This window comes from Eulemur rufifrons, chromosome 7, assembly GCF_041146395.1.
Source record: "Eulemur rufifrons isolate Redbay chromosome 7, OSU_ERuf_1, whole genome shotgun sequence".
NCBI classification, from domain to species: Eukaryota; Metazoa; Chordata; class Mammalia; order Primates; family Lemuridae; genus Eulemur; species Eulemur rufifrons.
Window position 1 is genome coordinate 43899951 of NC_090989.1, and position 26535 is coordinate 43926485.

The 26535-nt window shown below is 42.8% G+C and overlaps 1 protein-coding gene across 2 annotated transcripts; it reads right to left on the reverse strand.

Annotated features, from left to right (window-relative positions):
- Positions 1–707: 707 nt before the first annotated feature.
- RIOX2 (ribosomal oxygenase 2) lies at positions 708–25546 on the reverse strand. 2 transcript variants are annotated; one of them, XM_069472477.1, is made up of 10 exons: positions 25531–25546; positions 20366–20836; positions 15730–15849; positions 13464–13592; positions 9483–9586; positions 6118–6220; positions 5159–5330; positions 2885–2973; positions 1438–1527; positions 708–969 (listed from the first exon to the last, which is right to left on the reverse strand). In XM_069472477.1, exons 2-10 carry the CDS (start codon positions 20795–20797, stop codon positions 811–813), a joined length of 1398 nt encoding a protein of 465 aa, XP_069328578.1. In that variant the 5' UTR covers positions 20798–20836; positions 25531–25546; the 3' UTR covers positions 708–810. The 2 variants fall into 2 exon arrangements, with proteins under 2 accessions (XP_069328578.1, XP_069328577.1); XM_069472476.1 differs by lacking the exon at positions 25531–25546 and adding an exon at positions 24976–25178.
- Positions 25547–26535: the final 989 nt, after the last annotated feature.

Sequence of the window (26535 nt, forward strand, 5' to 3'; positions counted from 1 at the left end):
AGATCATCTTTACCACCTTCAACTGCACAATTCACAAGAATTTTTCCCTCCTGAGTTGGATTTAAACTTACATTGAGACACCTATTCCTTTTATCCCCAACTTTTATGCTCTATTTTTATATAGAAAGATTTAATTCTCCAGTGATATTTTAAAAAATATCAACCTATGTGCACTTTAGAATGTAAAATAACAGTGAATAGTTTAAAGTCAAAGATCCTCTATTTTGAGTATTTTTTATAGACTTGGTCTTTCCATGTAAATATTGGGCTTTTTCCCCCTCAGTCTCTTCTCTTGTCATCTTTTAAGCAGCATCTGTCAAACTCCCTTATGTCCATAGCTGTTGAGTGCCTCTCACTGATGTGGCAGTATTATTTAATGAAATTTATGTTGCAGGAATAACTTTATTTTAACGGGTGGGCCTGTGTATACACAAAGGTATGTATATTTTCATTGTAGAAAACCAAGTTAAAAATTTTTCTTCTGTTAATTGTTTAAAATTTTTTTAGAGCTGCTAAGGAGGCTCTTTAAAGAAGTTGTTTCTTCCAAAGAACAAAGATAAAGCCAGGTTAACATTTAATTCTAAATGATACATTTATTGGAGCTGTGCCTTTTTTACCACACTGGATTAAATAAACTTGTCAAAAGTATAGTTTTTATCACTTTGCGGGACACTTGGTAATTTGCTGTTTGTTCTTCCATGGGCCCAGAGACTACCTGTAATGGGGGGGTGGTCTCATATGTAGCTGTTCAACCTACCCAGTCTGCCTCTTCACTTTTAATATGTACATATAAAACAGTAGATGAAGGCACTAGACTACCTGGATTAAACATTCTGTCCAGAGGGATAAAACCAGGCGTTCCTTTTCCTCATCTGTAGGAAGTTTCAGGTCCTTGACAGAAATAGCTGAACTGTTCCAAATTTGCTTCAGTGCATCCAAATGTGATAAAGGAAAGCGAAGTCCGTGAGGCTGAAAAAGGATAAATTAGTCAAAAGAAAAAAAAATACTGCTTATGTCAGTCACTGAAGTGGCATTTTCATAAACTTCTATTTTTGATACCCTTCATAAATGAATTTGTTTCAGATAAGCTATTTAGATAACTTACAAAAATTGCCAACTCTTGTGTGAAAGCTTAGACTTCATGAAAGGCCTTGTAATTTATGTACTGAGTGCTACTAGTCATTTGAAATGCTTCACATTTGTTACGTTATACCTTTCCTCTAGGCTAGAGGTCCCAGCTAGCATGTTTTAAAACTGGTGCCCATGTATCCCACTGACTGACTGACTCATCCCCATGCGAGGGTTCTGTCAGTTGGGTGAATGGTAAGTCTGCACTGCAGCCATAAAAAGCACATTACCTATATATCAAAACTAGTGATTGTTCCCAGCCACCACCCAAATCACAGGAAAAGATATTTGGTTTCAGTTGGAACAAACCTCTGTTTCCTCTTCATTTCCCATCATGTGTGTGTCTCTCCTATTCTTTAAGGAATGATAGATGTAAACCATCTTTTCTTGAGCTTCATCCTTTAGGGGGAGAAAAAGCGTTAGGTCATCAACAATAAAACATTAAGAGCTTCAAACTAGGAGGGTTTTCCTATCGGTCTTCTTGAAAGCCTGAGGGCCCAAGTGAAATTTATTGAATACTGTAAAGAATCCTTTTGGCAAAAAGTTATGTATGTGTACACACAATGTCTATACTTCATTAGTCATCACAGATTACTATTTGTATATGGCAATTAACAGGTACTCTAAGTTACTTTGTTAAAGATAAAACAGTGCTACCTCGTAAAGCCTCTTCAGGAACTTGATTTAATGAAAAAGTGATGATTTATATATCAATTTTCACTGAAACACTCAATTTCTCCTATTAATCGTACCTGCACATTTTTGCATCAAAAAAAATCAGCAATTTATGAACACCATAGAGTTGAGATATACCAGCTGTGTGATCTGTCAGAAACTCCATTTTAATTGTAGTAGTACCCCAAATGGTCCCAAATTCCCTTCACTCCCTGTCCTACTTGTCACCTCCTAGAAAAGGACCAAAAACCTTGGCCTGACATACCATGTCTTAAACTGACTAGGTACCAAAATCACTATTTTCTTTATATAGGGATGTAAGAGTATATACTTCTGAGGTTTTACATATATATTGTAAAACAGTCCTCTCTAGGTCTGGCCCTGACAGCTGGACCAGCCTAGTGATGGGCCATGCGAGTCCCCCCTCATCCCCTGCAATCATTTCATGGGGTACTTCCCAGAGAGCTGATAAGAAGCCATATGGTATGAGATAGTCCCAAAGGTCCTTAGGATTGTACAGGGAGCTTTACAAAAACAAATGCAAAGGCTCCAAGACCAAATGAAGCCCGAGACATTATAATCTTAAAAAACTTTCCTGTTGATTCCATGATCAGTCAGTTTTGGGAATCGCTGCACTAGGTGGCCAGGTTACAGAACGTGGATTTGTTCTCCATGATCTACACAATAGTTTAAGGAGAGGCATCAACAAAACCACAAATAAAAACAGATCTGTGCGGTGTACAGGACTGGAGAGGGACGGGGGCAGGAAGCCTCGGAATGGGGTCTGCACCTGTCCTTGCGCGAGCAGCATGGCCTGAAGTGGGATGGGAAGCAAGGAACAGACCTTCGTCACCACGTAAGTGGAGTAAAGGAGGGTTCTGCGGGGATGAGGGTGAGCCCTCAAATGCCCCACAGGACAGAAAATATGGAATTGGGCATTATCTGACCTGAAGAGGAGGCATTGACCTGAACACAGATGGATTCCCAAAGGAAAAGGTCAGGGACCAGTGGTTAATCTGGTGACCTGAGGCCTGCGATGAAAATGAGAAGAGAGGAAATCTCTTCCTTTCTGGATACTCACAGATGGACTCTGATCTGGTCCTACTGTGAGGACGATGTGATCTTTAAACTGCAGTCTTACTGTGCTGTCTAACCTCGGTAACTTTCCACCTAGAAAAACAGAGAAAGACAGTCTTCACAAAAGGACATCAGTAGATTCAAACTAGCTTGCATGTGCAATTCTAAACATGGGCACCCTCTCCAACTCAAGTATTTGCTTATACCAACATTACAGTGATATTAAAAGTATAGTTCACATTCTTACGGAATTCATTCTTATAGTGAAGACAATTAGATAAATAACAAGACAATAAGTACATTAAATAGACATAAATAACACTACTGAAGCACAGTAGCTATTGCAACAAATAGGGTCATGGTGCCTTCTGCACAGAACGCACACTCCTCCAGTTTCTATCCTCTACAACTGTGGTCCCCAACCCCCCATCCACAGACCGATACCGGTCTGGGGCCTGTTAGGGACCAGGCCACAGAGCTACCCACCCGCCCCCATGGAAAAATTGTCTTCCATGAAGCTTAGGGGAAGGGTAGACAGCCGGAGGGGAGCAGCGGGTGAGCTAGGGAAGCTTCATCTGCATTTACAGCAGTCCCCATCACTCGCATCACCGCCTGAGCTCTGCCCTGACCCCGTCTGTGGAAAAACTGCCTTCCATGAAACTGGTCCCTGGTGCCAAAAAGGTTGAGGACCGCTGCTCTGCAAGCTTCTTGCTCTACATGTGCACTCGGGAAGGACTACCCGAGTTCAAATTGCACTTCTCTACCAGTTACCAGTTGTGCAACCCGGGCAAATTATTCTATGTACGTCAAGCACAGTATCCCACAGAAGCCATCTAATAAAGTTCACAGGAAAAAAAAAAAAAAAAAACCTACTCTTTTCTAAACTGGATTTAACTTAGTGAAAAGGCAGCCACTAAGAACAGACTAGCTGTACAGGGTCATCTGGGTGCGGAAAGAGTCTCAAGGGATCATAACTTTAACGTTTTCTGTGTCTTAGCCATTACATTCAATGAAGTATTCTGGGCCATAAGCTGGTATTCAGCAAACTCTGTACTGCTAAAGATTAAAACATATGCTAGTAAAACATCTGCTATTTTGAATATTAATAGATGCAATCCAAAACAAATTCTAAAATTTCTTCCAAAGATTATAATAAAAATGTATATAGAATCAATGTTAAAAGGGACTTTAGATTATTTCAATTGTTCTTACCTGGTGTGATAAATAAAATTTTTATAAAAGTTAATAAAAAAATATTCCTCACACTCAATCCTAGAGAAAGAACAGCAGCTCTGGAGCTGGATTGGCAGTCATATCTAGACCTTGGTGTTCTCCTGTTGAACACAGACAATTTCACAGAACACCAACATCAGTCAAGACCACCTTGTGACCCTGACGGTTCAAGACAAAAACACCACCGCTCCATACTCAGGTCTGAACTCTGGCATATTGTCCAAACCACAATAATGACCAAAGACATCCCTGTGCCCTGGCTAATACGAGTGACTGCTGCTGCTTTACTACCGATAACTTTAGTCTAATACGTTCCTCCTGCCCACTAGATTAAGATTTAGAAGAGACCTAATCATAGAATCCCTTCTGTTTCCTCATAGCATCCAATCCAGAGCAATGCCTGCTTCCTTGAACCCTCTTCCAAAACCACCTAATTCAAGCCCAAATCCTATACCCTTCCTAATACCCTTTTACTGAGATGCCCTACGATTCCCAATGGTGTGTGGTCTTCCTGTTGTAACAAGTAAGCCCAACTTTTGTCTGAGCTCAGGAATATGTTATTGGTGGTCTTTGCTACAGGACTTTGACATCATCCATCCACAAATGTGTTACATCATTTGCAGCCTAAACCTCTCATAAATTAGTCAGCCTATGACTTGGAGAAGGTCAGTGATAACCTTGGGGAGTCTTGTATTTCACCTGCTGATGGCAACATTTTACCCATTCCTGACTTAATTCCAACAAGATTATTTCAATGTTCAAGTTCCTAAAACTTCCTAAAGATAACAAATACCAGGGTACCCATAAATACACATATTTCTCACCCAAAACGATAGGGGTCATCACACAAATGACTTCTGAGATGCAGGACGCTAAAGGTTGAGCACAGCGTGTCTCCTTTAGCCATACACACTAAGGGTGGATTGAGGGCCACATTAACACTAAATGCTTCACACTTTCCATCTGCCCAAAGGAGCCTACCCAGGAAAGCCTCAAACATCCCGCATTAGCCCCTAATCACCCAGAAGAAAACAGCAAGCTCCACCTGGCGTTGACAGCGCTGTTCCATCTCCCACATAGTAAGGGGGGAGTCTGTGCATAACAAAATCCTTCTTCATGTCTGATGAAAGTAGTTCTTTGGTGCCCTCTAGCCGGTCGGCAAGTGTCCTCAGAAAGCCACTTAATTGTCCTGTTGCAACAGCTGTGGTTTCCACCTGCTAGAAACACAGAGGTGAGTCCTGGCCCAGACCCCAGCAGGACTCACCTGCCCAGGTCTCATTCTCCACAGTAGTATGCACAACCGCCAACCACCCAGTATAGCCATAAATCCATGTCACTCCAAAGGGGGAGCAACAACCTGAGCCCTTAAGAACAATATCCCATTATTTCCTTGCAAACACTGTGCTGCCTATTATTTGCAGGAAAAAAAAAAAAAAGATCAGTTTTCAGGATTTTGCAAGGAAAACTCCTTGGAAATGTAGTGCAGTCTGGGCTCTGCCTTCAGGAAAGCAAGTCACCGTCCTAAGATGACTGCTTCACACAGTGAAAGCAACCTTTGCTCAACTCAGCACTAATCCATTCATCTTCTCAAAACAAAATAGTATTCCTGTTTCAAAATGTGAAAAAGAACAAGAAAACCAGGTGGAACACACCAAGGCCAGGATCTCCAGGGCAGTGGGTCTCTCCAAACTAATAATCTGATGAGTGCTGAACCTACAGTTCTCCAGGCCACATTATTCATTTATTTAACCATTTATCCAACCAACATTCCACAGTGCCCGCTACTGCCACTGTGAAAGAGCTGTCTGTACAACACCTGTGGTTCTTTGGATCACCACGTAACGCACAGCACTCCATGCATTCTGCAAATCACAGGCTCACCAGGGCAGCACAGGAGACAGGCTTGGCCATCTGGGAAGAAGGATCCTGGGGTCCCCAGGGGGCAGGGCTTCAGCTGGCCTGCGCTGCGGCTACCACCCTCCATTCCTACCTGCCTCTACTTACCAGGAGCAGCTGCCGGGGAATGCCGGCCCGCAACTGCACGTCTTCCTTGGCAGTATCAAACACGAGCCCCGAGATGGTATCCAAAAGGAAATCTCCCCATGAACTAGAACATGCACCAAGGAAAAAAAACAAAAAACAATGAATCCCTACAAGATATACATAAAATATGTAATGCTGGTAAAGCCAAAAGCTACAGAGTAGGTTCCAACTTCCCAGGTATTTTGAGTTCAATTAATAGGACATTACTCACAGCATAGAAACCTACAACTTTCCTAAGCAATCACCCTGCTTCCTCCCCATTCCAGACACTCACTTGGAAAGTTAAAGGTGAGAAGATAGGCTTCATTGGTGATTGCTCTTAAAGATAACAGAAAATTAATCATAGACTGTCATAAAATAGGAAGTTCAAGGGACCAAATTTTTAACAAAAGTCTATATGAGGAGAGCTTTGTAGGAAATTTTAACATTCATTATAGAACCTAAAAAAAATTTTTATGTGCAGTAAATCCAATAGAAATGCATTTAGGGTAACAGCAAGGTCTCTGGACTGTGTAATTATCTGAACAGTTAAATGTCACATTTTCCTTGTCACTTATAAGAGGGAAGCCGTTTCTGGGTAAAATATCAACCAACATCAATAATTCCAAAAAAAAAAAATTTGTCTTCTAGTAATGGTGTTACCGGGGTAGAAAGCAGAAGCCAGGGGCTAAAAATAACATCTAGGGACAAGCATCCGTGTTCAATTACCTTTGCTTTCTCTGGGGTTTTTAGAATTGGCTCATTCCTAAGTGTGTGCCAGGATGAGAAACACACTCTGTTGGGTTGCTCTCTTTAAACATTTCTGAGCTGTTTAAAAGTTTCCTGTGTCACCAGATTTCAAATTGCTGGCTATGTGCAAAATGGAAATTCACAGTATGACTTTTGCTTCTCACTCAGTAAGCAAAATTAACACTTTTATGCTTCCCTCCCAGAAATGTGGCAAAGGAAGACAAAAGCCACATGACAGACACTTTCCCCAAGACACCCACCGCCTGCCGGCTTCACTGCTTTGTGACTATATCCAACCCTGTATCTTTTATTGAACCTCAACCTGGAGGACACATGCAGATCTCACAGCAGCATAAAATCCACGCTTCCCTTGCAGGGTTATAGGTGGACGTCACGCAGGACTTCCTCATGGAGGGGTTAACAGCAGGTAAACAGTGCTCTGTGCTCTTTCTAAGAGTCAGAATAGATCTTGGGACTTTCCAAAATTTAGGGATACACCTCTTGAGGAGTTCACTTTGGCAAAACAGCCAAATCAACCTGCTGTTGTCTCACACAGCAGGATCCAAATTGGTCCAATGGTGCTACCTTGAGAGGTGTTAGGAAGAGGTCCCGAATCTTCACCCTACTGTGGTAGCTGAAGGAGCACCAGGCTCAAAGCACAGGAACATTTCTGGGGAGCAATGAGGCTTCAGTCCCATTTTCCCACTCTAGCTCCATCACTGGCCAAGACATAGGTCAAAGTCCAGCCTAGACACACGGGTCGCGGAGCCCACCCACAGCCCTAGGTAGGTAACTTTGGTAACATGAAAGGCTCTTCCCCAGCCCCGACTGACTGGAAGAGGCATGGGTGGGACCCACAAGCAGCCTGCCAGATCTTCACTCTTGGGACCAGGAAACAGAGAGAGAGTCAGGTACTTTGCTGAAGCAAAAGCTAACAGGGCCAGGAGATAGAGGGAGGTCAGAGAAGTAACTGATGATGGTGGCTTAGAATGAGCCAATGTTGTGAGTAAACAGATGCTGAGGAAATAAAATGAGTGAGTAAAAACCAATTATTGGAAACCAGCTGGTGGCAGTAAGAGAAATGAAAATGACAGAATTAGGGAGAAGCAGTAGCTGAGTACGTTCATGATGGGATATCAGGAGATGCACGGATGTTCACAGGGCCAAACTATGTAGCTGCCAAGGTCCAGGGCTGCTCTGGATCCAGAATGAACTTGATCCCAGCCCTCTGAGGCCCAGCCCTTCCGCAGTTCCTGTGACTCACTCCCTCAAGTGGTCCTGCTCTTCTCGAGCTGGCCTTGGTGACTTTCCATTCCTTACTGTGCAAGGAACCTAACTAGCCACAGTGACAAGGGCGTTTTTCAAAGTGGAAGCCTAATGCAAGCTTCGGCCTTCTACTTGTGGGCAAAGACAGCAGTAACCTCAGGCCAGTCCCCAGCTAGTTCCTCCAGTAAATCTCTTCAACCTAGAAGAGAATTTCACACTGAAAAGTCAGAGGAAGAAGCAGAGGTATGCTTACTAACTTGTTTTGCAAGTTATGGCTTCATAGGTAGGCGGGGACTTACTGTCCCTTGGGCCTGGAATGTCCTCTCCTACTCTCATCTTCTAACCCACACCTACTTACTCATCCTTTAAGACTCACTTAGCTTTGGTGTCAAGTTGTTTCTGAAGCCTTCTGTGCCACCCCCGCTTAGCTGAATGCATTCTTCTACCCTCCAAGAGTCTCCTCTGCAAACCTCCGACAGAACTTATCACACTATCTCCCCTCCCACCACCAATAAACTCTCTCAAAGCCCCTTCAGTACAATCCTTGCATTCCCAGCAACTAGCGCAGTGTCTGGCGCATGCTTGCTGAATAAACTAACTAATGATTGCTGTTTTTAAATGTGATTGGGACCAGCAAGGTCACTGCCTTTTGGAAATAACACACACAAGCGCTGCCACCCAGTTCCTGTCTTGTGAGAAGGCACTTGCTGAAACAAAACGTGACTTCAACGGCAACTGCTGTCAGCACCTGTGCTTTTCATGCCCACTTTCCAGACTGCCTTTCCTACTGGAACCTCATGGACTGCAAAGAGGAAGAACCTTAAAGGAAACCAAGAGGTTGTAACAATGGTTACAGAGTTTCTGTTGAGGGCATCGAAACGTTTTGGAAACAGAGTGGTGATGGTTGCCCAACAGTGTGAATGTAATTAATGCCAACATATTATACACTTAAAAATGGCATATTTTATGTTATGTATGTTTTACTATAATTAAAAAAAAAAAGACTACAAGCCCAGCCTGGCATCACTAACACTGAAATACCCACAGCTACGGTTTCTTTCTGTCCTAACTACTAGGCCTCTACACGGGTGATCCCCAGGCTCCTACACAGAGTCAGATTCACAGCGTTCCCAGGAGGACGTCCAGATGGGCTGGTCACACTCATGGGACTTCAAAGGAATAAGGAATATGGAAGTCAGCAAAGGAGATAGAAACCCCAGTGTTTGGATGAGAGGTGGTGGCCAACTGTCTCGTGACCCCCTTGAACGTAGCTGCCGTGGCCCGGGACTCGGAGCTGTGCTAGGACGGCAGTGGGGAAGCAGGGTGTTTACCTGTTCTGGTAGGTGCTGATGGTCACATGGGTAGAGTGGGCCAGCCCCGGAGGAGTGTCTGCTTGATGAATGGTCCCTCTGGGAAAGTACAACAAATCACCCGGCTGAAGGATGACACAGAAAAGGAGAGGCATTAGTAAGAGGTATAACTTCTCAGTCCTCTTTGTTTTAAGGGAATAAATATAGGGTTTGAGTCTCAGTTCTCCATTCTAGAAACCACTACTTCAAGGAGCAGGCTGTATCTGGGCTCACGTGTGTCCAGCTAGTCTAGCTTCTCCGTGTCCAAGAGCATCCCTGGAAACCATAATCCCTGAGGGGCCTTCAGTGCCTGAAGTCACTGTCTTTATTCTCAAGCTGAGACCAGACATACCCGAAACCACCCCACCTCGATTCAGGGATCGAGGGAGGTGACGTCCTGTGCCTGAGAAGCCTGCTCCCTCTCCCTCACATTCTGCAGTGTTTGAGAGCAGAAGCTTTAATTTAGAGTCATAAAGACACTGCCACTCACTGGCTGGTGACCTGGCAATTTACTTAACTGTTGAAAGCCTCAGTTTCTTTATCTGTAAAATGGAAGTAAGAGCCCCAAACCTCACAAGGTTATTTTGAGAATTAAAGAGATGCTGTTTCCAGTGCTCTGGGGGCAGTGATGGGCATGTGGTTGTATTATATTATTTTACCTCCCAGGCCCCCACCCTCTGAATTTTTGAGCTCTTCCAAGCAGGGTCTACATCTTACGCATCTTGTATTCCCCAGGGCCTACTCCCACAAAGCACCTAGCACACAACACAGGCTCAATAAACATTAGGATGAACGGATGAAAAATGACACAACCTTTATTTAAACCCAAAAAATAGACATAACTAAAGATCAGTCATTTTCTCGGGCAGTTGGTCCTCCTCCACCCCATCCCTTTTCTCTCCCAAACCAGTGGACAGAAATATCCTCCCCAAAGTACTACTGCCCTGAGTTACCTCCCCTAATCCCACCTAGACCAAACCATTCTGTATGGCAGTTGCCTAAGGAGAAGGGGGCAATCTTGAGAGCTGCTCTTCTCTCTGCACCCACGGGAAGAGTCTAGTGCATGCTTTACTGACAGTCATAGCTACCATTTCCTGAGTGTCTCCGTGCCAGCCCGAGTGAAGACCTCATACATACAGTCACGTGTTGCTTAATGAAGATACATTCTGAGAAATGTGTCATCAGGTAATTTCGTCACTGTGCGAACATCACAGAGTGTACTTACACAAATCTAGACGGGATAACCTATTACACACCTAGGCTATATGGTATAGCCTATAGCTCCTAGGCTACAAACCTACATAGGGCATTACTATACTGAATACTCTATGCAATTGTAATACAATGGTAAGTATTTGTGTATCTAAATCTATCTAAACATAAAAAAGGTACAGTAAAAATATGGTATAAGCGATTTTAAAAAGTACCCCTATATAGGGCATTTACCAGGTATGAGGAGCTTACAGGACTGGAAATTGCTCTGGGTGAGTCGGTGAGTCAGTGGTGAGTGGATGTGAAGGGCCAGGACATTACTGTACACTTTTGTACAACTGGCTGTGCAACAGGTTTGTTTACACCAGCATCCCCACAAATGCACAAGTAACGCATTGCATTATAATGTTTTACGATAGCTACGATATCACTAGGCAATAGGAATTTTTTTAGCTACATTATAATCTTCTGGATGCACTGTCGTACATGCAGTCTGTCATCCACTGAAATGCTACTATGTAGCACATGACTGTATATTTCATTTAATCCACAAACATTTGCTCAACACCCCCCATCCCTTGCTGGAAAAGGCAAGGGAAGATTCTCCCATAGAGCCTCCAGAAGGAACTCAGTTCTGCTCACCCCAGTGAGACCCCTTTTGGTCTTCTGACCTCCAGGAACTGTAAGGTAATAAATTTATGTTGTTTTAAATCATGAAGTTTGTGGTAATTTATAAGCAGCAATAGGAAAACTAATACAGACATAGATACCTCCTCCAAGGAATTTTATTGTAAAGGAGGCATCAAAATAATATTTTTCAATCCTTACAGCCTGCAAGTTATATATTATAATCTCCATTTTAATAAAGAGGAAGCAGAGACTTAGATAAATGACTTGTCCAAGGATATGTAGCTAATCAGTGACAGCAGCCAAATTCAAACCCAGATCTGTCAGATCCCCAAGCCGCAGAGAGATGTTTCCATCACAGGGGTGGTCTTCACCCTGCGAGCCCAGGTTTGGCAGGTACATTGGACAGGAGGCCACTGGAATACGGGGAGGAAGCTGGATAAGGGCCCCGATTCTCACTGTAGCTTCCATGCCCATCCCCCAACCAGAGCAACTCAGTTTTTACTTCGTATATCGGACACTGACACAGATTTCATTTGAAGAGGCCCACTGGTTAAAACCTCCCAGGTATAGAGACATACACACTTGAAAAAACACTGCAGTCTTTCTCCTTCCGGGAGATTAGGATTTCCCTTAATGAACTGTGTGTTCATTTTAGTGTTTACATGGGCATTTGTTCCATCTCTTCCAAGCCCCACAGCAACAATGCACAGGATACACACCCTCTACACCTGAGGGCCACTATGAAGCCAGACCTTCTTGGGCAGGGCAAGGAGCCAGGTTGCCAGCCTGAGTAAATCAGCCCTGGCCTCAGAGACCACAGTTGGCTTAGTCTTTAGCTTAAAAATAACCAGCCAAGAGTCTACATAAACGTGGTTCACCAAAAGCAGAAGTAGGCAAACCGTGAAGGGCCAGATGTAGAGACTAAACATTTTTGGTTCATGGGCTATGTGGTCTCTGTGGCAACTAACCGACTCTGCTGCTATAACCTGAACACAGTCACAGACAGCACACTAAGAAATGGGTGTGGCTGTGTTCCAATAAACTTTACTTACAAAAACAGGCAGCATGCCAGATGTTTGGGCTGATGGGCCATAGTTTGGGGACCACTAAGAGCATTAAAAAATAAGAAAGTTACCTTTATTATCATTTATTTATTTAAGTCCCCTATAATACAGGCACCTATCCTAAAAGGGAGATTGTTTCCCCCAGTTATTGGCACACAGGCAATGATTTGAAAATCAAGAAAGACACAGGCATTGAATAACAATTAGACACTAATTTTAACTTCAAGATGCAAGAAATACAAAACAACTATATGCAAATATACCAGGTTGACAGAATCTTTAGAATGGTTTGAATTAGCTATTGTTCCACTGTCACTAAAGGAAATTAAAGTTATGTGTTTTAAGAAGGGTATGAAGTTTAATTATGGAGCTATTTCTATTCCTCTAAGGCTTTTTCTCAAAAACCCCTCCTGCTGGGGACTGGCTATGTTTCCATCCAGGCTAACTGCTCAAAGACAGATTTTCTCAGCAGCAAGATGCCAAGGAACCAGCACATGATCAAGCCACCTGCTCCCTGGAGGAGGAATCCTCAAGAGCGTCCATAATTACTATTCTTCTGGCCACTCTATGCAGGGGAAGGGAAGGGAATGCAGGGATGGTCCACTTCATACTCAGGAGGAAAATGGGTTACACTGGAATTTTAGCCACAGAAAAACTAAGTGATTCCTGGCTGTGCTCTAAGCAACTTACAGCCCCATGCTGACAGCTGTCTTAGATGTGGGGAAGCTGCCCAAGGCCAGACCTTCCACTTTTACTCTAGAAGTCGGTGGTTCACAGAATTCACTTTATTCCTGTTGAACTTGGATCATACACAGAGACAGGCTATTAGGAAAATGAACTTAATACTTCCTCAGCTCACTTCTCCAAGTACAAACCACAAGATTCCTCCAGAAACTGCATGTGCTGGCTGACTGCAACGAGAACCACCCTGCCCTGAGACCCAGGGATACGTTCCCATGGGGACCATCACCAAACTCTAAACCTCAAACCCGAATCTGTCTGAGCAAAAGAGAAAACCGGCCGAGGAGAGGTGCCCACACGATCGGTCATCCCATACCTTCAACGTAAACTCGTGTGCCGGCCTGCCGATCTTGTCCTCTGCCTCCACGCTGTACTCCCGCGCCAGGGGCACGGTGGGATGGTAGAGGCGCCAGTGTTTCTCTCCCTCCAGCTGCAGGATGAAAACCTACAGAGACCCAAAGCCCGGGGAGCGTCAGAGAGCTTCCCGACAGCTCACATAGCAAAGTGCTTCTGGAATACTAGCTCTCCAACGGCTGAGATGAATTACAGTTGACCCTGGAATGACATGGCTTTGAACTGTGCAGGTCCACTTACATATGGATTTTTTTTCCAATAAATATACTAGAAAAATTTCTGGGGATTTGCAACAATTTGAAGAAAAAGAAAAATCAAAAAATTAAGAAAAAGGCATGTCATAAATGCATAAAATGTATGTAAATACTAGTCTATTTTATCATTTACTATAATACCATAAAATACATATAAATTATAAAAGTTAATCAAAACTTACACAAAACTTACCATACATGGCACCATTTGCAGTCAAGAGAAACATAAACAAGCTTAAAGATGCAGTATTAAATCATAACTGCATAAAATTAATTGTGGTATACACATACTGTACTACTGTAATAATTTTGTAGCTACCTCCTATTGCTATTGTCTGAGCTCAAGTGTTGCAAGTAATGCTTAAAACGAGTGATGCTACTCATCTCCACATGAGCAGTTTGTCTCTCCAATAAATAACGTGTTGCAGTAAAAAGTGATCTCTCACATTTTTCACATATTTTTCATTATGTTTAGGACAATATTGTTGTAAACCTTGAATAACAACATGGGACCCATATGAAGTGCCACCAGTGATGCTAAAAGTGCTCCCAAGAAGCAGAAAACAGTCATGAGGTTACAAGAAAAAGTTGAATTACCTGATATGTACCATAGATTGAGGTGGCAGCTGAGGTTGCCTGCCATTTCAGACAGCTGATCCATCTTGTAAACAGATGACATAAACTTACAGCATTCATAAATACATACAGTGCTGGAAACATGATTTTCTTAATAACATTTTATTTTCTCTAGCTTTATTGTAAGAATATAGTATACAATACACACAACATACAAAATCAGTGCTGACTGTTACGTTACTGGTAAGGCTTTGGGTCAGCAGTAGGCCATCGGTGGTTAAGTCTGGGGGGAGTCAAAAGTTACATTCAGACTTTCAAATGCACAAGAGGTCAGTGCCCCTGACCCCCACATTGTTCAAGGGTCAACCGCACAAGTTTCAGATAAAAAAATAAAAATGAAAGATCAGAAACACATGTTACTCCACACTTAAATGAAAGTTGCCACTACCGGTTTTTATTTTTAAAACAGGGAATCATGATTCGTGATACTGGATATTCACTCTTTTCACTTTCTTAGAGCCTCTCTGAGTTCTTTATATCCCACTATTTCATTCCTTTAAATCTTCTATCCGACAGCTGAAAGCCCATAATCTCTGATGGAAAAGCCAAGCTTCAGATATTACTGAATGTCTAAAATCCTGAATATTGAAAGGGCCTTGGCAGACAGGAAAACTTCAAGACTTTTATTCTTTATTCAGCCAAAAGTATTGTAATGCTTTCTTGAAAATATCAAAAATAACACTTTTGGAAAATGTACTGATAGCAAATTTCTCTACGGGGGATAAAGGAGACTTTTTACTAATAACTTTGTGTTCACACCTTGTATTAGTACAAAAATAAAACTATGAAATACCTAAGTCAAAGAGTTAACTTTTTTTGGAAGCCACATGAGAGTGAAATCAACACTTGTCAAGGTGCCAATGCTTAAGTGAAATCATGACCCTTATTCAAGCTGTCCCAAGATTTTCGCAAATGGAAAAAATATACATATTTTTGGCAGCCACTGAAAAAGAAACAAAATGAAAGCAGATGTAAGAATTATTTTTGACCTCACCTTATTAAAGACCATACTTTCTGAAATTAAAGAAAAAGCCAATCACAATTCTCTGTAGATAAATTCAATATATACCTGTTTCAAAGGAATGTGTGGCTCTTTAAGTTAGTAAGGTTGGAAACAATATCTCCCTTTGAGAAGGAGCAGGAAACCAGTTTAGTGGGATTTATTTTGGCCCAAGCTTTAGATGAGATCAAGATCTCTAGACACTGCACAGAAAGAGCAAACACAGACCTGGCCCAAGAGCCTTAGAGAATAATGTGAACTACCCCTGACAACTATACTAAACCAGGCTCTCAGGAACTTGTTCTTCCCCACGTTGGGCAATTTTCTTCCCCTCTTACCTCGACATCATCATAATGGGGTGGGAGGCCCTGAGATCCTGCAGGGGTTATATACACATTTGAGCCAACCAAGGAGCCAAAGAAACATTCCAGCTTCTCCTGGATCCTCCAAAGCTCATCCTTAATGGGGGAAAAAAAAAAAAGCAGGGGTGAGGGGGTGGGGGTGGGAGAGGAGAAGTGAAAAACATATTAGAAATAAGAACATGTTCTCGTTCACTCAAAAAGTCTTTACTGTGCAACTGTTATATCCCAGACACTGGAATCAAGCAGGGAAAGAGCCAACACCCCTGCCCTTAAGAATCCTCCATCCAGTGCAGAAACACCACCGAAAAGACTTGAGCACACAGACAAGAGACTGTCAAGGCATGCGATTGGGAGTCATGAAGGATTTTAAGTAGGAGAATGACACCATCCAATTTACATTTTCAAAAGCTCACCCTGGCTGCTGTGTGGAGAATGTATTGCTGAAGAGTAGAAGCCACAGAGGCTACTCTGGAAGCTACTCAGGCAGCAGCCCAGGTGAGAAATCTGCAGGATGGTGGGAGACGGGCAGAAAGAAGCCAAAAAGTGAGAGATACTCTCAAAGTAGCACTGACAGGACCTACTGATGGAGTAAATATAAAGGGGTAAAAAAAATGGAAATGAAGGGAGTAAAAGAAAAAAATACTCCTGGGTTTTTGACTTGGGCAATTAGTTCCCAGTTCCATTTACTGAGATAGGAAACACTTGCTAAAAAACCAGTTTTTGGAAGGAAAAAAAAAGGTGTTCTACATTAGAAATGCTAACTTTGGGATGCTAAGACCCCCGTGTGGAGATGTTTTAAAGTACTGGCAGGAAGTAAGGGCTGGAGACTTACACTTGGGAACTGCCTATACAAAATGGATACTTAAAGCAATGGGAACCGAATGATAGCCCAGGAAGAAGAACAGACAGAGAAGGAATAGCAAGGCCAAGTAATGTTCCCTCTCTCCAGCCGCTAATCAACTCTTCCGGGCATACAAGAGACTTAGGAGCCTAGCCATGAGCCATATATTCCTGGGAGAAAGAAAGAAAACTGATTTTCCCAAGGGTGATGAGAAAAAGGCAGGCAGGAACTAGACCATGTAGATATTAGCACTTCCTGTGGGCCAGGCACTGTGTCTAAGTGCTTTATACGTCTTAGTTATACAACCCTCACAACAACCCTGTCTCATAAGGGGGGAGAGTATCATCATCTTCAGTTTACAGATGAGGAAACTGAGGCACAAGAGACGCAACTAGTAAATAATGGAGACAGGATTCAAATTCAAGGCTTAAATTACCTTTGAGATAATTTAAGAAAAGACAAATCACAAAGGACACTAAAGAGATTAAAGTTTTAAACATATGAATGTATAGTACCTGGCACATGGAATACATTGCAACATATTAAAATATTTGCCGAGTAAACCAATGACCACAGCTTGGCAGTCAATTCTACCACAGGTCTGAAAAAGGATTTACAGTATTAAAATACCAAGTGGGAAAGAATTGGGTCAGTCTGAAAAAAAGCTTTGGGGAGTATCTTTATTCAGACCACTGGGCTTCTCTATTTATAGAACTCAGAGATTCTACTTAACACAGAAAAAATAACTTTATGGCCTCTGAATAGCTCCAAAGAGTTAACAGAGCTCCCAAGGAGGCTAATTTATTTCAGTAAGAGGTCAGCAAGACCTGGCTCTATAATTACATTTATACAGTAACTGGTACCACTAGAAAACCGGGGCTTTTTGCTCTCTCTCCAATGGCCCGAGAGGTACTTCAGGCCCATATGGTGACTTTATAGTTCCCAACTCAAGCATCAGGGTCTGTAACTAATAAATATATGACTCTTTTCTTCTTAAAGGTTACTGAAAATGCTATCAATCGCACATTTTTCTATTTCTCCTGCACCTTCAGCTTCTGAATCTGCCAACTGTGGCCTACCAGAAAGGTATGTGGAGTCAAACCACTTCACTCCAAGTTGCCATTACAAGCTAGGTGACTTTGGTTTCTTTAATTGCAATATAAAGATATTACCACTCCCACCCTAAGACTGTGGGGGAACAGCATAAAACAACTTATCTCAGATCCTAAGCAGTGTTACCACAAGTGCAAGCGTGATTGCTTTACCAAAACTGACTCACGCATAAGCAAGGCCCTGAAAATCTGTCTTCTCCTGTACCACGTCACTCCCAACTAAGTCCAGAGAGGCCGAGGAGGACCCGGAACAATCAAAGAGGGAAGGTGGGAGTCTCTCTCCCGGCTGGGTACAACCTCCACTCTCCACTGACCTACCGCACAAAGTCAAAATTGAATGCCATGCCTAGGAAGAGAAGCTCATGAGTATGCCTAAAGAAAGGCAAAAACACACATGCAAAAAACCCTACTACGTCTCAAGTAACGTTTTCCAAAGTATGGTAGGAAAATGCCTTAAATTTGGAGCCAGAAACCCTTACCAGCTCAGAACAGCTATGGAGTAGTCACATCTGTGACCTCCAGTTTTTTCACATGGAAAATGGAGACCACGATGGCTGCTCTAACTATTTCAAATGTCTGTTGTAAGGGTCAAAAGTTAACATGTGAAAGTATTTGGTAAACTCTAGCCTCCAACACAAGATGCAAATAATTGTGATAATTCCCCTCACCAGAACTTCTGATATATAGATTACCCAAAGCAGGTGAGGAAGAACTTATTACAGCTCTCTGATTAGCTCCTTAGTTATTTCTAGACTTACTAGACTAATAAGCTGTACACAGTCTGAGACCCAATAACCAAAAGGCTAAATGTCCACTCCAATAGTCTCTCAACCTGGCCAGTAATGAACTGCCGGTAAAGTTTTTCTATTCTGATGTTAATATGCCCATTCCTAAAGAAACACACACACAACACTAAGCCTTCTCATAATATAGTATTCAAAGCCCAGCTTCTAATGTATAAGGGTGAGCTCCCACAGTTTATGGTTTCTCAAGTATGGGTGGCAAAGGAGAACAATAACAATAACAAAAAAAACAGGGTGCCTACTCTTCTAGCCTGGGGGCTGAATTTGGGCTGAGAAAGCTTATCCTTCCTGCTTTAATAAACTGGGCCAAAGAGCAGAGTCAACAGGGGAAAGGGAATAGATTCTTGGCCACCTGGAATCCCAAATGAGGAATGTGCAGGGCTTAAGTAAACAAGCAGAGAAAAGCCCTGGGGGAGATGATTCTACAGTACAGAAATGACAGCCACAGAGGACACCACACATAGGCCAGATAACAACTCCCCACTGGTCTATGACCACATCACATGCAACCAACTTCACTGAATTAATTTATGTTCATAGTTTTTAGGTTTCTAAAAACCACTCTTAAAAGTGCTACGTCTAGTCAGGTAAAGAGTCAAAGACTATCTTAGAAACATTTTATACAGGGTGTCTATATTTTCTGAAATAAAATAATGACTTGGTATTGCAAATGACTTGGTCTATCAATTCTTTTTGAGTGCTAAGGCAAAAAGGTTGGTATTTCAGGGACATTTCAACTTCTGATGATTGAGATGGAAAACTGGAATTAGGACTTGTCCTGAAAAACCCAAGGGTACTTATACTTCCTCCAGAATGAGGAGGAAGACTGGGTTCAAGATCCTTTAGACAAGAAAGGAAAGGGCATTATTCACCAGATGAAGCCTAATTGGATTTAACAAGCCAACTCTTGAGTTAAATCATGGGAAACACTATTGGTAACTGATGACAGAGCCCAGAAGCCAATAGAGCCAGAAATACACTCCTCTCAATATGGAACTCACCAACCCCTCTCTTTCTCCTCCCATGGTGCCAATTTGATTCAGCCATAGGTCGCAGAAGACAATAGCTGAATAAGGATAAAACTTTATCCAAAATTCAGAACAGGCCCTCACCTGTTCTTGGCCATGTCATGAGATGAGATAAAGATCTCAAACCTCTAGGAAAGCAGATTAGCTCATTCTAAATGTGCATTTTATAAATGTAGAAACTGAGCACAGAGGAGGCAGATTATTTCCCAAATGTCAATCCCTGATGTAGAATAAATTTAAAAATTAGCCAGTCCTCTGGGCTCGCAAATCAAAGATATCCTTCACCTACTACTGCCTCATCATTAGCAGTTTTAGCTCCCCGAACCTCAATGTCACCCACTGGGCCGTTAATAAGGCTGAAGTCTCTTTCTTGAACGTGCACCTAGTATGAGATCTGGTCATGGCTCTGAAGCCTCCGCTGACATAGATGCTGGCAGTAAAGGGAGGCAACTTCACGAAAAATGATCACCTTGATGAAACCAAACAGAAATGTACAGCATATAGAAAAACATAAACCAGCCCACAGAACATGCTCCTAGAGGCATAGTGCTACTTTAATAATTTTATAAACATGCAATGTAATTTAGTTTTTGCAGCTCAATGATACCTCCAGCCTGAGTTGTTAGAGTTTCTAACAGTTTAACCAAAAGATAACATAGTTAAAATGTCCTAAGTTAGAATCCATTTAAAGAACAAACAGGTGCTGTCCCTTCTCAAACTGGCAGGAGGCTAATCATCATCTACCACATATTCACCCTCGGGCTGATCTGTGGCCAAATGTTAGCACTTTAGTACGTATGAGGATTCTGCATTGGGGAAACCTGTTACCTTAAATCTCTGCGGTTGGTGAAACTGAATTGTTGCCCTTTTCTGATCAAAATCCTTTCTCAGCTGAAGAAAGTGTGCTTTTCCATCTTTATTTAAAACCTTCTTCTTTCCATTGACGCACCGGCACACATTGACATCTCTTCCGTAGTACACACCCCGGCTGCACAGGCTCTTCAGATCTGTTAGCCGGAACAGGGACTGGTAATACGTGGCCAGTGCAGGGTCATCTCTCTGAATGAGAAGGGGCTTCTGCTCCCAGAATTCCTTGAAAAAAGTCTCTGTCTTGAAGGGTGAGATTAAACTTTCAAAGAGACCACTGGGGCTGTCAAAGTTTAAAGTGGAAGGCCCCGCAGCTGCCTCCACCTTGACCTGCTTACAGGGAACAGGCCCTTCTTCCTTCCCATTCCCTGCAGGCTTTGCTTTCTTTGGCATAGTTCCGTCTTCAAGACAAAGTAGCAAGGAAATGCAAACCTACCAAAAGAACAAAACACACCTGGTTAGATTTAGCAGTGCCAGTGTTGATGTTAGTGGATCATACACGCACAACTTGGATGTCCATTACGCCTCCAAGACAACTCTCTGTAAGTCAATGCTGCTTCCCCCTGGGATATGCAACAGCCTTAAGCCAATGCCATTTCTTTCAAGGTAGAATTCAGCCTCACACACCAGATTACATATTCATCTAAAGGAAAACATATTTTTTTCTTGTACACAAGCATTAAGTCACGGAATTTATTATTTATTAGTATAATTATGACAAATTAAACCATTTGACTGTCTCAGCAGTTCCTAGTCATAGGTTTAGCCTGTGGCCATTGTCACACCAGAGTCACAAATCTTGAATTTGGCTGCAACTAGCACCAGGCCCTTAATCTAATTAGGTGTGCCCTGGCTTACACACACTGGACTGGAGAACAACCAGCAGCCGCCCGCTGCCAGGTGCTCCTCACTCCAGCACCGCCCCCAACTGTTGTTAGCAGGGCAACTGGACCAGGGGTGCCACCTGGTGGCTGGAGCAAGAAGCTATTTGCTCCCGAATCTCTCCAACAGCCTGAAGCTCCTCAGTTCCAAATCTGAGCTTATTCCTGGAAATTGCTGCTTTATTAGAAACTATACCAAGACTTTAAAAAGCTATATATATCTTTTTAACTGAAATAAGACATAATAAAACACCAACATCACCACACTCTGACACAGCACTTCTCCAACTTTCATATGCACACAGATTACCTGGGCCTCTTGCTCAAATGCAGGTTATGATTCACCAGATCTGAGGTGGGGCCTGAGATTCTGCATTTCTTACAAGCTCCCAGGTGATAACGATGCTGTCCATCCATGGTACACTTTTAAATAGCAAGAGCAGCAACACTCCCAAGTATAGCCAACCTTCTCTCAGAACTGCCCCCAAACCACAAATATTGTTACACTTAAAATGTAGGTTTCCCTCATCTGTTTTCAGGAACTGTAATCCAAATTATATAAAATTTCTAAGACTGTAAAATTCTATTTTAAAGTTTTTTTTTCTTTCTGGGGAGTCCATTGCTTTCACCAGATTCTTAAAGAAGTCTGTGTCCCCCAAAAATGTTAAGAACCACTGTGCTTATAAAAACCAAAATTTTGAAAAGACAAGTAATTTATTTATAAATATTATGGTTTTAAATTTTGTTGAATATCAGAATTGCAAGAATACCGTTTTCTATTCTTTTGTCATTACAACTAAGCAGTCTCTCAGCTACACTGTAGACTGAGTAGAACTAGTGTTCTGGCCTGGGAAGGAAGCACTCTGGAACCGTATGTTAAACGTTGCACCAACTGATTTATAAAAGAATCTTTAGCATGCAACCCAGATGTAAACTGAACAAATTAGGAAGTGGAAACATCAAAATAATAAAACTCTCTCATAGATTCTCCTAGCTTCTAAGTTTTGTACCCACAAATAGCTCAGATCCTCAAAAGATCAAATGTTTCCAGTAAGGAAACACAGGATCATGCTGGAAAACTATATGAATTTATACTAAAAGCCTACAATAGAGGGGGGAAAGGTCTTAAATTTGGAAAAAAATAAACCTTACTGTTTTAGGATATGTGGTCAATGAGACACATTTTCTGAAAATGTTTTGTTCCTTTTAAGTCAAACAGACCAGCTTGAATTCTCAACTAAAGAATCAAGGCTTCAGTGAGACAAAGCATTGCTAGTACTTGGAACTCTGAAGTGACTCAGAAATACAGGAGTTACGAAAACAGATTCAGTAAGGAGTACTGCTTGTGCAGAAAAGAGCTACCACAGGAGGCCTAACTGCTATCCTATGAAAGGCCAGCTTGGGGCTGACATCTGGGAACTTAAAATTTTGGAAGGGTTCCCACCACTATTAACTGATAAGAGTGGCTCACTATGCCTAAACTGTATAAACAATACGGTTTATAGGGAACACCTGATTTCCTTCTGGGAGTCTCGAATTTTGGTCTGTGCCAGGCAGAGGCTGCCTACGTGATCAGCCCCCAGTCAAAACCCTGGAAACTGAATCTATAATGAACTTTCCTGGTTGGCAACATTTCACAAGTCTTGGCACAACTAGTTACTGGAGTAGCTGAGCACATCCATTTTGACTCCACCGGGTAGAAGATCCTTGGAACCTTGTGCTTGGTCTCCCCAAGACACCCCATGTGCCTCTCTCCTTTGCTGACTGTGCCTGTTATCCTTTCGCTGCAGTAAATCAGCCCACAGTCCTCCTAGCAAATCACTGAATTAAGGATAGTCTTGGGAACACTGGACACATTTAATTGCTCACGTTTAATTTTTTAAAACTCTTAAATTATTAGGTTTGTATCACTAAAGGTTACCCTATAAAGCAATTTTATATTCAGTTATACATCTTTTATCTCTCGTAACTGGTCAGTTTAAAATTTATTTAAGGGGAGTGAGCAGCAGAAAATGCAAGTGAAAGTGTTGTTTTAAGTATAAACACATTAACCAGAAAATGTGGCTAAACAGTGTGCAAAATACTTAAGCCAAAATAAAAATCACTTAAGGATTTTTTTCCCGTCTACAATCACTAACAAAATAAACTCCAATACTGCATAACAAATGCTTTTGTTAGAACATAAATTTTACTATTTATGCTGCCAAAAGTTACATCATTAACTGTTTCTGTATGTTCATGTTGAAATGATTTGAGGCTCAGTTAATTGCAACCTAGCTTAGAGGTTACTGGGCAAATATACTATTTCTTTGATTTTCACACTACTCATATTGTACAACAACCATTCCTTTTAACAGCTTTTGGAGGGTGGAGGGGAGAACAGATGAGATATCCTACCACAATAAACATACAAAAATTGTAAGGTGCATTACAGTTTCAGAAACAGTAATAAGTAAAAAAGTATGTTTTAGAGTCTAAGAATACAGTAATCGAACGAGAGTGCTTTGTTTAGGACAGCCAACAAAAGCCTCCTATAAACCTCACAGACCACCCAAACAGAAGTTAGAATAACTATTTCTATAAAGCTACAGAAAAAAGTTTTTTGTAAAGCAATTGCTTTCCATTGGAGTTGACTATAAGCATTAATACGTAAAAAGATTAAGTCAAAAGATTTATGATTCATATTTCGGTAACTGCCCCACAGATAAACTCTACTAGTAAATCAATATTGATGCCCATATCATAGCCAACGAATAGCGAGTCATTATATTTTTAAGGTGTACTAATCTCCTTTTCTATAGTAATATTTAATGACATGACATAACACAGCTTCACTTACACGTTGCCAGAGCCTAGCAGAGCATGGCCCATAGGTCCTCAAGAAATGTTTGCTGAGCTTTGTTTCATTCTTTCATCTTTTGTCTGTATACAATTTTGGAGAAAGACCTTGCACAAAATAGGGGGGAAACAGATGGCTTGTGAAGTGGGGATTACTTTTCTGATGGCAGCTGTCACTTGGATATTCAACAGCACCTTAAGAGCTAAAAGGCATCTTAGACATCAGTAGCTATCACCAAGAAGTGGAGGGAGGTCTTTACATCCCCTGGGCAGTGTTTTAGAGAGTGTACTATGGAGTCACCTGCAATACTTGTTAGCATGCAAATTGCTGGGCCCCATATCAAGCTCATGGGATTGCCACTTCTGATGGCAGGAGCCCAGAAATCCGCATTAACGTAATAAGCTCCCTTGATGGCTTTTAGATCCACTGAGGATGGACAACAGTCAAAATCAGCTCAATTAAACACACACGCACCTGTCAGAAATTATATTAATATATTACAAGGCTGCCTAGGCTAACCTAAAACATTTCCTTCAGACTCACAGAAATTATCAACCAAGAGAAAAAACTGATTCTTCTGTTGACCTAAAGCTGTGATTGGCAGTTGTAGTTCTATTTTAGAGAAAAAATGAATTGTACTTCAAGGTATTTTGGTGACCATGAGGATGAGGCCCAGGAGGCAAAAACCAAGTGATGATGGAAAAAGCTAGATAAATCAGGTTCCCCCAAAGACGGTCCCAGTGAAACCAAACTCCTGGCGCTGAATTTACAGCTAATTAGTGACGAAATCAGATCCTCTGACTACCAGGCCTACCCTTCCTGAAAACACTGAATAACCTGGTCTTACTAACCTGTTGGGCAACTCAGCTGTTGGGCAGCCGTTGTAGAATTATTAGTTGATAAATGAATTGGAAGCGTAGGCTGTAATTTTAAAGTCAGAAGTAATGTGAAAGAAAGACGCAGCGTCCCCTCTCCCCACACACCCGAACTTCACGTTTCCAGGCTGCAAAACGTGTCTTTTAGGCCCGACCTGACGCCGGCGACGCAGCACGTGTGGCGGCTGCCGGCACCACCCTTCCTGCCAAACCTCCAAACTTTCGGTGCGCTCGTCCCCACTCTCGGACCCACGGGCAAAGCACCACGTGTGCCACTCTCCATGCCCAAGACATTCGCGACCCCTTGGGCCCGGCCGTGCGGGACACTGTCCTGGTCTCCGGGGATGTGGGCGCGCGTCCTCGGTTCGGCAACCACAGCGCCCGCCACCAGGACTCCCCGCCCGGGCCCCGAAGTCCCCCAGACCCGCAACCGCGCCCGGGCGCCGGGAGCAGCGGCGCGCGCGCCCCGCGGGATCCCGCACGACCCCGGGTGCGGCGGCGCCGGGCAGCCAGCGGGATCGCGCCACTCACCAGGCACGGCCTGTTGCGCGCGGCCGCGAGCCGACTGGGCGGGGGCTGGGGGCGGGGCGGCGTGGGCTGGGGGCGGGGCGGCGTGGGCACGCTCCGGGGCGGGGCGCTCCTGCTCCGGTGCCCGCCCAGCGACGCGCCGGCCTGCACGTGGTCGGTGCTCCGGGAGGCCGGGCCGGCAGCTGCTCCTGGCTCGAGGTTACCTGGGGGTATCCGGTGTTCGTGCCTGAACGTTCCTTTTTTTTTTTTTTTTCGTGTGGAAGGAAAAAATGGCTTTGCCTTTTTCTCTTTTTTTGTTAGGCGCTGGGGAGGAGACTGGATTTGGGGAAGTGTTCTGGTACAACCCTGTTACTTTTATGAATGGGGAAACCGAGGACTGGGAAGGGAAAGAGAGCTACCCAAGTTTAGGGAGCTGGTGGTCCAGGTTCCTCCGTCGTCTTTTTATGGCTCTATGGCTACGCCTTGCTGCTTTGTACTAACTCAACTGTAATTTGTTATCTTGCTCCAGGAGAAACAATCCTGGTTTAAAAGATAAAAGGAAATGTTTTGTGTCTTTGGCTATAGACACAAAGACAAAAGCAATTATTTGAGTAATTTTGGCCTTACGGCCTCCCCTTTTGACCTACTTTCTGGAATGTTCGGGTAGGGAGGTGCGAATCAGTGGCACGTGCCTTTCTTTGTAGACAGGGAAAGAGGACCTGAGGATGTCGTCATTTGGACCCGAGGATGTCGTCATTTGGACCCGAGGATGTCGTCATTTCATTCCATCAAAGTGATTGAGCCCAGGGGCTGTTTCTGATGGTCCATTCTGTCTGTAGGCATCATGCTAGGTGTTTTGTAGACTCCTCACTTCATCCTCACCACAACCTTGTAATTACCTCCATTTTACAGTTAAGGAAACTGAGTCAGGAGAGGTTAAGTAACTTGCACAAGGTCACACAGCTAGGAAGTTGCAGAAACAAGACTGGAGCCACCAAACCAGTCAACTGTTGACTCTTTATCACTGTG

Coding starts and splice junctions, on each gene's coding strand:
- RIOX2 (XM_069472477.1), bottom strand. CDS start 20,797: ATGCCAAAGAAAGCAAAGCCTGCAGGGAATGGGAAGGAAGAAGGGCCT. Junction 6,221..9,482: donor ATCAGCACCTACCAGAACAG/GTAAACACCCTG, acceptor TGCATGTTCTAG/TTCATGGGGAGATTTCCTTT. Junction 5,331..6,117: donor TTCCCCGGCAGCTGCTCCTG/GTAAGTAGAGGC, acceptor CTGTGTTTCTAG/CAGGTGGAAACCACAGCTGT.